The sequence below is a fragment of the Ascaphus truei genome, chromosome 13 (assembly GCF_040206685.1).
Source record: "Ascaphus truei isolate aAscTru1 chromosome 13, aAscTru1.hap1, whole genome shotgun sequence".
Lineage (NCBI taxonomy): Eukaryota > Metazoa > Chordata > Amphibia > Anura > Ascaphidae > Ascaphus > Ascaphus truei.
Window position 1 is genome coordinate 26,128,957 of NC_134495.1, and position 12,832 is coordinate 26,141,788.

The 12,832-nt window shown below is 46.4% G+C and overlaps 1 protein-coding gene across 1 annotated transcript; it reads right to left on the reverse strand.

Annotated features, from left to right (window-relative positions):
- Positions 1-11,441: 11,441 nt before the first annotated feature.
- LOC142464595 (olfactory receptor 11L1-like) lies at positions 11,442-12,371 on the reverse strand. The gene has a single exon (XM_075567968.1). The coding sequence runs from the start codon at positions 12,369-12,371 to the stop codon at positions 11,442-11,444; it is 930 nt and encodes a 309-aa protein (XP_075424083.1).
- Positions 12,372-12,832: the final 461 nt, after the last annotated feature.

The following is a 12,832-nucleotide window of genomic DNA, read 5'->3' on the forward strand; positions in this document are numbered from 1 at the left end:
CAAAAAAATCGAAGTGGTGCATAATGAATTTTTTTTACAATATGACTTTTATTGAAATGAACCTAATAAAATATATGATGAGGGGGACGAGTATGATAATTGACTCAAGAGACACAGTGCCTAAGGGATTTAAAACGAGAAAACTGCACAACAAGAAAAACCTAATGAGAACCCAATGCTGGAGAGAGTAAATACTCATATCGAGGAGGTAACGATGTTTAAGGCATATATACAGTAGCTTTCAGCTGTTAATGACTATAGTCTCTAATATTGAGTGACACACATATATAGTGATATGTTGATATACAGTGGCGGCCGCCTTTAGCCTCGTGCAGCCGTTTCAGCGCAACTTTTAAAACCGCGGGCAGATGCAGTGTTTGATGCGGCATGTTCCGGTATTTAAAGCCGCCCGCGTGCATTGTATTAGCGCTGTCTCGGCATGAACGCGGTGAAGTGCGTGGCAGTCGAAAAAAATACCCAAACAAAATCGGAAATGTTGGAGAATAAAAGGGGCCATGACAGTATATCAGACCTGTGTCAAAAATAAAGTCACCAGGATAATGTTTAGAGGTTATTGGAATCTTAATATTAAGTTATTAGTCAGCTGGGAGTAACATCAGTGCTGTATGAGTGGGAAACACATATCAACCCTAATGACAGGATGAGCAAGTGGTGGAATAGCCACCATGTTAGACTCCGCTCTCCATACTAATTTCATTAAGAGACGTTGCTTACAGCAGATATACATTTCGTGTTATGCACGACACTTTCTTTAAGCAAAAATAAGTAAATTACCTGCCGCACAGGGTCCATGGCAATATTAATACTGTAGGTAAGTAGTGACAAAGTTGAGACATTAGGGGGTCTGGCATAACAACATAACAGCATTTAGGATGAAGCCATTTTGTGTGAATATTTCAATCCGCCATCTTGTCTTGTCTTTGTGAGTCTAATTTCTGTGTTTCATTTCTGTATAAACAAATGTGTGAAGCAGAGAATGGAATTTTTTCGCTCCTAGCTAAATTTATTGACTCTTCCTCATCCAATCAGCTTCAAATTAAAAGAGTAAACAGGCTAAAAGTTATGAGAACCCATGAGATAAGCTTAGATTCTTGCAGTAGAACCAATTCTCACAACATATTGCTAGGTGACAGAATAGGCACATCCCATTTAACCCCAGAATGGTTTTTAGCTGACAGGTAGTTATACAATATTGTTACAGTATGTATTACAAAATGACATCAACTTTAATATTGTTATGTATTACAAAATGAGGTAATATTAATGACGCACAAGCCCCCATTGAGGGAGGACACTTTTTAGGATTTAGGGTATAAATATATGGCATACCATGTTTATTGTTTAGAGAGCTTTTGTTTTGAAGCTGTCTCCGTTGTGCACTTGACTTGAATAAATGCACGTGTTATTCTGTTTCAAAATAACCACAGACTGTGTTTTTTATTTACGCTTTTCACAGTAGCTAATTTTAAGACCATTCCCATTAACTCACTCATTGCTTCAGTACAAAGTTAAATGTGCCAAGAAATTGGATATTTGTTCAAAGTGATATTAAATACTTTTAAATTCAATTTTATTGACAATCACTTCAAGGCTGTATCTCCAGTTAGCTTATGTAACTATTCAGTGTATATGGATTCACAATGCAAATCAGGCTATATTTTAATATGTTTTCATTTGTATAGGTAAAATGAATATTTGCACCATTTATTACAAAATAACCTCTATTGGTGAACTTGGCTGTAGTAATTTGATCAATTAGTTCTAGTAGAATGTATATTTAGGCATATTTTTATACATTGATGTTATTGTCATTTATAGTGTGTAAGATAGAGAATATTAAGTAACAAACAGCCAAAATCTTTGTGTTCGGTTCCTGTGCATGTCTATATTTATTAGATCAGAAGGACACATATTTCACCAACACCTGATACAATACATAAATAAACATCATGATTCTCACACTGAGGTCAGTATCGCTACTCACAGGATTCTCACACTGAGGTCAGTAATGCTACTCTCAGGATTTACACACTGGGGTCAGTACTACTATTCTCAGGATTTTCACATTGGTGTCAGTATCGCTACTCTCAGGATTGTAACACTTGTGTTAGTACTGCTACTGACAGGATTCTCACACTGGAGGTTAGTACTGCTACTTTCAGGATTTCCACACTGGTGTCAGTATCGCTACTCACATGATTCTCACACTGGGGTTAGTACTGCTACTCTCAGGATTCTCACACTGGTGTCAGTATTGCAACTCACAGGATTCTCACACTGGGATCAGTATCGCTACTCACATGATTTTCAACCTGGGGTCAGTACTGCTATTCTCTGGATTCTCGCACTGAAGTCTGTATCGCTACTCACAGGATTCTCAATCTGGTGTCAGTATCGCTACTCACAGGATTCTCACACTGGTGTCAGTAATGCTACCTCAGGATTCTCACACTGGTGTTGTGCTGCTTTAGTTAACACCTACCACAAGCACAGCCCCATGTTTGCCTTAGTGGTGAGAAAGTATTGCACAGCATTGAGGTAATCAAGAGGAGTAAGCAGTGTAGTTTAATGTTAATATTTAACCCTTTGTTGCTCTCGGTGTACAGCTAGTCATGGAAACCCATGTTTAGCCTACCACTTATGCTAGTAAGGGGCTAATATGTACAGTATGTGTTTTATATTTATTACCTATTCCATGCTGGCTTTAGGATAGCTTCTATATGTTTATATTAGCCATTATCTATTTAGGCAAGATAGGGTAACACAAGCCTGGTGTAGGTGATAAAAGATTGCGGTATTTATTGGTGTTACTGCGGTTCCGATAAATATCGGGACTAGATGTATGACATCAACATTTTAATGCTGGTCCCAGTGTTTTATCAGTCATGGTAAAAAATGCGTTATCTAATTTACCTAGCCATCCCTCCTAAGTCAAACCATCCAACCACTTCAATAATTTGGTTGTTCTTTTCTGTACCTTTTTCACTTCCATAATGTCTTTTTATGGAGCGATGTCCAGAGCTGTATTCTATATTCAAGGTGTTACTAGGGATTTATACATGGGCAGAATTAAGCTATCTGCCTTCCTTCCATGCCTCGTTTTATGCATGATAATATCCTATTTGCAGCTACTGCCTGACATTGAGAACTATTGCTAAACCTACTGTCTGCCAGCACTTCTAAATCCTGCTTCATCAAGGATTGACCTAATTTTGTCCCATTTTCTTTGTACTCTATGTAGCCTGTTTATTATTGCTTTCCAAAGGCATAACCTTACCACTGTACATGTATCTGTATTAAACCTCATCTGACATTTACCTTCCCAAGTTTACAGTTTATCCAAGTCCTCCTATAGAAAAAATACACCCTTGTGCGATTGTACTACCTTATACAATTTCATGTTATTTGCAAAAATATAGCCTTTGCTCCCTATGCCAACCTCAAGATCATTAATAAAGCAGTGGCCATTGTCTTGTCTTGTGTTTACATACATTTAAAAACATACATTTTGATATCATAATGGACATCACACCTCTAAAAAAAATAACTGCCTTCAAAGATGTATTTGTTCATCTTCTCTTTTACTTTGCAGTTACAAAAGTGATTATTGCAAATGTTAGAATGCTTAATGTTAGTGACATGACCAGGGAGGTTCCAGGCGGTCCCCCTCTTCCCCCCGCCTTGTACCCACATGCAACGTACAAATAAAGACAGGAAACGGGAGCTGGAGGTAAAATGGCCTCGGCTATTTATTTATACAGAAAACCTAATGGGGTAAATGCACTCCCTGCCAGAGTGTGCTCCTTTGTCAGGAGGGGGAGGGGACGGTCAGCCGGCCCTCGAACCGCTGACCTCGTGTCCCCTACGCGAGCGGGCTCTCGAGGTCATGGATAACTGACCTTGCCCACTCGTACTCCCCCCGGGCTCAAACGGCCCAGCTCCCAGTCTGGCAAGAACAAGCACCTACCCCCCAAGAGCCGCCACCGACGGGCCTATTTAACCCCCCTTAAACTAGGCCCGTACCGCCAACCCTCCAGACCCTCTCGAAGCCCTCCCGGAAACTGAAATAAGTCTATCCCGCCTGGCATGCCTAGCAGCGGGACCCATGCTCCTCTACCAGCCCAGCCTGTCCTTACCATTTACCTGGGGCTGCCAATCGCGCCTGGAGCAGTAGTTACTCAACTTGCCATAGTTTTTAAAGATGCCCTGAAAATCGCTTTTTTCGCTGCACTATCCCTCACCCGGTCCCGGACATACCCACCTCCGGAGCCGCAGGCCGCCTTTGCCCAGCGCTATCTGGGATTTCGCCTTTTTTACTGCTGCAGGCTTCTTACCCGCCCTCAGCGACCCCTGGGGAATAGACCCTGGCAGTGGACTGGGCCACGCCTCCTCCCTTGCTCGCTCTGTGTTGCACACTGCAAGCCTTGACGCCTTGCCCTATCTCCTCGATGCCGCCCCAAACGCGACTCCTTACCATTAACCGATACGCCATATGCCGTACCTTCCACGGTGTGTCCCCATCAACCGCCTGCCGGGGCTTTTCCACCATCTGTGCAGTGCGTGATGCTGCCGGGTGGGTCCGCTACCGTGCCCCTGACCCCGGCCGTGGCTGAAGAATTGAAAGACACCGGGGTCCGGCTGATGGCTGTTGGTACTGGAGTGGGATTCGCGGTGCCAGTGACATCCGGCCGTGGCCATTGTGGCCTCTCGTCAGGAAGAGACCTGGGCCGCGACTTGGTTCGCCCTTCACCCGATGCCGTCTCCACGTAGTCGAACCATGCTGGGTTCTCTGCTCTCCGAAACACATTGGCACCAACCGCAGTTGCGGTTGGCTGTCTTGGCCCTGACGACTCTGCAGGCGAAATCCTGACAGTGACACCGCCCGCGTCAGCAACGGGCGGCTGTGTGGCGTGCCGTGACGCCCTGTTCTGCGTCACGGTGGCTGGATGTCACCGCCCCTCCTTCGCGGGCCAACCTGCGCGCCGATCCGCCGTGTCCTGCGTCCCAGCGGTCGAGGTCCTCCCCACCATCGCTGAGGCCCGACCTGGCCGCTGTGACGCCCTGCCTCGCGGTACCGTGACCGAGGGCTGCCGCCCTGCGTGCGGTTGCTGAACTTCGCCTGCCGCCTTGCACTGCAGCACCCTCTCTGCCTGCCGCCTGTCTAGCGCGCAATGCTGCCTGGGGACTGTCGCCTGACGCGTTGTGCTAGCGCCCTCTGCTTCCCCTTCCCGCGTGGAGCAGCTATACACGCGCGCATCTACGCGCGCCCATACACTCGCACGCATCCACGTGCGCCAATACCCACGCGCGCCCACACACCTGCGTCCCATCAGTCGAAGTCCTCCCCACCATCGCTGAGGCCCGACCTGGCCGCTGTGACGCCCTGCCTCGCGGTACCGTGACCGAGGGCTGCCGCCCTGCGTGCGGATGCTGAACTTCGCCTGCCGCCTTGCACTGCAGCACCCTCTGCGCTCCTTTCCTGTGGAGCGCGGCCTCTCTGCCTGCCGCCTGTCTAGTGCGCAATGCTGCCTGGGGACTGTCACCTGACGCGTTGTGCTGCAGCGCCCTCTGCTTCCCCTTCCCGTGGGGAGCAGCCTTAGTGCCACGTGCTGGTTTCGCAGAGAACAACGCCTGCAGCCGCCGATCCAACCATGCCTCGTCATGGTTTTCCGCCTCGACTTGAAGAAGGCAGAACTGCTCTGCCATCGATGCCATGCTGCTGTGTGGGGGGGGGGGGGGGGTCCTCGCTTAACTTCCGGTGCTTAGCTGGGCCCTGAGCTATTCAAGCACCTTGTGTGCACTTGCCAAGCTGTTCTAAGCCTATCGCCGCTACGCAGTCCCCACACAGTCACCCATATACACACGCGCGCCTCTGCGTGTGCCCATATACACACGCGCGCCCTGCGTGTGCCCATATACACACGCACGCATTTCCGTGTGCCCATATACACGCGCGCATTTCCGTGTGCCCATATACACTAGCGCGCGTCTCTGTGTGCCCCTGCATGCGCGCACATCTACGCGTGCCCCTATACACGCGCGCATCTATGCGCGCCCATACTCGCACGCATCCACGTGCGCCCGCATCCACGTGCGCCAATACCCACGCGCCTCCATGTGCGCCCATACACACGCGCCTTTACGTGCGCCAATACCCACACAGTCACACATATACACACGCGCGCCTCTGTGTGTGCCCATATACATACGCGCGCGCCCTGCGTGCGCCCGTACACACGCGCGCATTTCCGTGCCCATATACACACGCGCGAATTTCCGTGTGCCCATATACACACGCGCGTATTTCCGTGTGCCCATATACACACGCGTGAATTTCCGTGTGCCCATATACACACGCGCGTATTTCCGTGTGCCCATATACACACGCGCGCATTTCCGTGTGCCCATATACACACGCGCGCATTTCCGTGTGCCCATACACACGCGCGCATTTCCGTGTGCCCATACACATGCGCGCATTTCCGTGAGCCCATATACACATGCGCCCCTATACCCACGCGCGCGTCTAAGTGTGCCCCTGCGCGCATCTACGCGCGCCTATACACTCGCACGCATCCACATGCGCCAATACCCACGCGCCTCCATACACGTGCGCCCATACACACGCGCCGTTACATGCGCCAATACCCACTCGCGCATCCACGTGCGCCCATACACCTGCGCGCATCCACGTGCACCCATCCGCACTCGCACCCCTTCCACATGAATTAATTGGGTAATTCCGATAAAAGTAACCAAGCATAACTGCTAAACATTGTGATTCCCATTAACAAGTATTTATCCTCTAATAATTACAACAGTATATTTATGTAGTTTATAATGTCACTAGATAAAGAGCTCTATTGACATCTATGTGTGCCCATACACACGCGCGCATTTACGTGTGCCCATACACACGCGCACATCCATGTATGCCCATACACCCACGCGCATTTACGTGTGCCCATACACCCACGCGCATTTACGTGTGCCCATTTTTTTTTTTTTAAAGCTTATAGTATACATGCCTACCTACACATATGTATGCACCGATTTACATGCACCCATGTACACATATATACGTACCCTTATACACATATATATATATACCTGCACACACATACCTGCACATAATCGTCCCGAGCGCATCAGCGTGTGTCCCCGCGCCGAAACTTTAACTGCGGGGGCAGACCGTGAAGCGCCAACCTTGGCCGCCCACCCCTTTGCGCTTACCCCCGGCCTAGGGCCACAACCACTAAGAGCGGCTGCACTAGCCTATACATGCGTATATCTCCACCTATGTATACATGCATAACCATATACACATGTACATACATACCCACATACCTGCACATAACACCCATAAATACCTATACGTACATCCACATATGTACCCACACACATATACATATATATATATACACCCATACCACACATATATACATATGCACCCATACCACACATATATACATATACACCCATACCACACATATATACATATACACCCATACCACACATATATACATATATACCCATACCACACATATATACATATATACCCATACCACACATATATACATATATACCCATACCACACATATATACATATATACCCATACCACACATATATACCCATACCACACATATATACCCATACCACACATATATACATATATACCCATACCACACATATATACATATATACCCATACTACACATATATACCCATACCACACATATATACATATATACCCATACCACACATATATACATATACCCATACCACACATATATACATATACCCATACCACACATATATACATATACCCATACCACACACATATAACCACGTTATTTATTTATTATAGATTTATCCCGGGCGGCCCCTCCTCACACATACATTTTACATACAGGTGTGGGAGGGGGGGGGGCCGCGGGAGCAGCCGCATCTCCAGCCGCATGGCTGACCGGTCCACCACAAACCCCCCTGCCCCGAGACCACTAAACGAAAAAGGGGGGGGGGAGGAGGGGCTTCTACCCGCGCTACACTCCCCATCGGGAGACGGAAGGCCCGCACCACGTGGGACTGCGCCCCAGCCCCCGAACGGGCCGCGAGCAGCCGCCCGCATGGGACACACACGGCGAATTTCCCTGCGGGCCGCTTGCTTCGGCCGGACCCCCCTCTCCCCGCAACCAGCATCCCTCTGCTCCTCCCCGCCGGGGTGCCCCTACCCATGGCAGCTGCTGTGGGGCTATGCAGATGGAGGAGGCACCCGCCCGCACAACGCTGCCGGAGCAGGTAGCCCCCCCCAGGGGATGAAGCGGAGGAAAAAACCCGTTGGGCCCCCTCTGCCCGCCAGACCCCCTCTGCCCGCCAGACCCCCTGTCCCTCGAGACCACCCCTCCCTGCCTGCAGCCGCCGCGGAAGCGGCTTAAATCTGACCCCCCCAGCTCCATGCTGCGCGCCGCAGATGGAGGATGGGGACGGGCCGCTACACTAAGGGGTCCCTCTCCTCCCTGCATCCCGCCTCCCCCCTCACCGCCGATTCAAAAATCGCGGCTATACAGGAGGGGGGAGTGCCCAGGATTGACCCCCCTTTCGGGGCCTTACCTTAATTTAACCTGCAGGGAGGAGAGGGACGTCCAAATCGTCTGGCGGGCAGCCAAAGAGGATGTGCTGCCCGCCAGCCTGGCCTTAAGTAGGCCTTCCGTGAACTCCTCCCCTGTGCTGGGGAGGGAGGGTTGGGGGCGGGCCAGCGAGGGGAAGGCCGGACCCCCCCGGTCATGAAGCCCCCCCGCCTATGGCTAGGGGGTGCCGCTTGAAACATTTGTTTACACTGTTTTACAGTATGTGCAAACATAATCTTCCTCGATGAAGTAGCAGAGCAGCTTACGAAATGCGTTGGAATGGAGCAAGGCCTGGGATCTTCCATGAGTCCGCAGGAAATTACATCACTGCAGCTGGAACCCGGAAGTCAGCAACCGACACTGCGGCAGATTACTGGAAGGCACGCAGTAACGAGACAGAGGATACATACGAGGACGTTTTTGGGCAAGATATAGGTCACCGAGTCCAATCCCTTGAGGATGATGTGTGTATGAACTTTCGTATTTTAGATATCACATTCACTACTATCCAGGAAGAAAGGCAATTTTCCAAAAGAAAAGCTGCACCTTATACCCTTTCATGGACTGAAATATACTATATAAAGGAACTTACATATTGTTACCATTTATTTAGCTCCTCGATAGTATAAAGAATTGAAATAGTGGCACACCATTGTTTTAAAGATAATTAATCAATGGTTCCCTCCTTGGTGCGCACCCTTCGTTGATCCCGACGTCTCAACGCTGCATCCAAGTAAATATGAGAAGGATTGGTTGTGGAAGAAGCACACAGGAGCCTTTCTGTAATCTGGCTTACTCTATATTTAAGACATCAGAGCAGTTACAACTATAAGGTTACGTTTCAGGACGTCTATGCTTTGTCTAGCCATACACCTTGGTCTGAGGAAGGGACTAGCTTGTCCTGAAACATCACGTTATGCTTGTACCTGCTCTGACGTCTTAAATATAGAGTAAGCTAAATTACAGAAAGGCTCCTGTGTGCTTCTTCCACAACCAATCCTTCTCATATTTATTTAGCTCCGTGAGCTCTGATTGATCTTATTCCAAACTATAGATAACCTGCATTAGAGATTAGTGAATTGCGGCTAGCGTTGGATAAGGACCAACACATACAAATGTATTATGAAATAATTCTGATGATAAATCGTCAGTTGAGGAGACTTTGTCAATAACAACAATGTTCATAATGTAGTACTAGAAAAAAATTAGCAGATCCTTCTATCAAAAATGTTCTATTAACCACCAAATCAAATTCTATACTGTGAGGTTTGCAATGTATCTTGTTAGATACAACATCGAAATTACTGCAAAATGAAGAACTCTAATGTGTTGCAATATACAGTATTATAGGGTGAAACATCTAAAGGATTCCATAACAATGTTACCAGCCATTGAATCAGCTTTGAGATGAAGATGGGTTCTCCCTTTTTTGAAAGTGAAGACAATGTGATTTTCATGTGGTTGACATTGCTTGGAGACTTAGCTCGGTCAAGATGGGGCTGTTTCAGTGCTTTGTTATTTGATCAACTGTCCTTCCTTTAAAACTCCACCTCCAGCTTCAAACACTGCCTGCTCCTCTACTCCATCCTCCTTTCTCCTATATTCCCTCTCCTTCTTACTAAACACCCCTCTCTTTTCTCCTAAACTCCCCTCCTCCAAACTCCCCTCTCCCTCCTCCTAAACTTCCATCTTCCGTGCTCCTTGCTCTGAAAACCTTTCCTTCAAACATCCTTGCTCCCTCTTTCAAAACTCCCTCCTATGAAATTTCCTACTTCAAAACTTCTTCCTTGCTCCTACAAAACTCCCTCCACCATATGACAAAATTACTTCCTCCTACAAACCTCTGGTTGCTGGTGATTGGGGACTTGTTGAATACTGTACTCACATAGAGAAGCAGGGGCCTGGGTGGGAGATACTGTCTGCAATTATATAAAAGCTACAGAGATAGTAACAAGCTCCCAATTCTGCACCACAATTTTGTAGGAAAACACTTTGCAATTTTGTTTACAACCTTTTGCTCTGGAAATGAGCCAAATGTCACCAGATTAAAGCAAATAGGTCTAGATTCTCAAAGTTCAATTATCTTATTTAATTCAGATATTGGAATATGAGTGAGTGAATAATATAAACAGAGAGATACCTGGGAAGTAAGTGCTCTCTCAAGCTATATTTCAAGCTAAAGTAGTTATATTTAAAAAAAAAAAAAATTCCTGGAAAGAATGGGCTAATATCACTGGTTTTGCCAAATATAGACACCATTTCGCACAAAGCCACAATGAACTTGAATTTTGATGCCCATTGAAGGTGGGGCTTCAGAAAGAGAATCTACTGTTATTATATGCAAGTTTCAATAAATATGTGTTTTATTTAATTTAAAAGTGTTCCAATGAAGCTCTTTCTAATTGTAAAGCATAATTGTAAATATCATCATTGAATACAATAACGAGACTAGCGCATTGCCACAATTATGACCTCTGTGGGACTCGCAGCTTGAACAATGTGTATCAGTGACATACAGATGTACAGTAGCAGGTGCTATTGTTCTCTGGTGTGCCGTGGTGGAGTATACTGCAGTACTGTGCTCCAACATTACCCCTCAATCATACATCATCTGTGATAATCTGTGTTACAGTTTACAGTATGTTCTGTTATCTGGGTGGGACAATGTTACTCGCTACATCTATACATTCACTGATACGGATAATATCTTTATAATACGAGCTATTATTCTATGTATCAAAAGTAAAGTGCCTCAATTAAAGTGTGTAAATGCTGTGGATTTGGTTCATAGCGCTAAATGATCATCTTTCTGATGGCCTCCTTAACCTCCTTATTTCTCAGACAATATATGAGAGGATTCAGCACTGGGAGGATGATAGTGTAAAACATAGACACAATCTTATTCATGTCATACGCCTTGATGGATTGGGGACGAACATACATAAATATCAAAGTCCCATAGTATATGGCGGCTGCTGTCAGGTGAGAGGAGCAGGTGGAGAATGTCTTTGCCCTCCCGTTGCTTGTAGGAATCTTGAGAATAGTATATATAACCAAGAAATAGGAGCAGAATGTGAACATGAAGGAGCTCAACATGACAGCTACGGCAAGAACAAAAGTGACGAGGTCATTCAGACTGGTATCTGAGCAAGATAGTTTGATAAGGGCCGGTCCATCACATAGGAAGTGGTTAATTACATTGTTACCACTTAAATCTAAGCGGGGCATGAGAAGGGATGGTGGAAGGTTGAATATGAACCCACTTACCCAACAACCAACTGCCAAAGAAAAACAAAACGTTGTAGTCATTACAGTTGTGTAGCGTAAAGGGTTACATATGGCTTGATAGCGGTCAAAGGCCATGATGGCTAAAAGAAACAACTCGGCTACGCCAAATGAAACAAAGAAATACAGCTGGACCATACACCCAAATACTGAGATGCTTTGATAACCGGTCATAAGGTTAGTTATTATTGTAGGCATAAAGACAGTGGTATAGCATATTTCCATGCCAGAGAAGTTAGCAAGGAAGAAGTACATGGGTCTTTGAAGACGCCGCTCCACACGGATGATGGTGATGATGAGGCCATTCCCCACAATCATAAAAATGTACAGGAGAAGGAACACCATAGAAAGGAAGGTCTCTAGTTCACGGCTGCCTGGGAATGCCAGAAGAATTAGATTTTTCACAGTGGTATGATTTTCCATGCAGTAAGAAGACATTGACCTAACAGAGGAGTGAGATGATAAGACGTAGAGATGTTAACTTTAATAGGTTTCATAGAGATGACAAACCAAAGTAAACTATGACCACTTATTTTGTTGGAAAAATATTGCCCAGTTTCACATACAGTAGGCTTTGTGTTTTCTTATAGATAATAATTCAAGAGATTTCCTCTTATGAGACAATGACAACGTAGACTCATTGTACAACTGTAATTCCCATTATTGTATCGGCTAACACATTTTTTTAAGGAAGAAGATAAAGTTTGGCCCATTCTTGCTGACATTTGTTAGTAAGTGCACCCTCTGTGTCATTACAAATGCTGAACACACCCTCCCTGCCATTGCCAACACTGCATACACTCTCTCTGTAAGTACTAACACTGTTTGCACCCTCCTTATCATTCCCAACACTGCACACATGACACATCCACCATCTCATTACCATTACTGCAGACACC

What these genes read in the sequence shown, in the direction of transcription:
- LOC142464595 (XM_075567968.1), bottom strand. Translation starts at nt 12,371, where the DNA reads ATGTCTTCTTACTGCATGGAAAATCATACCACTGTGAAAAATCTAATT.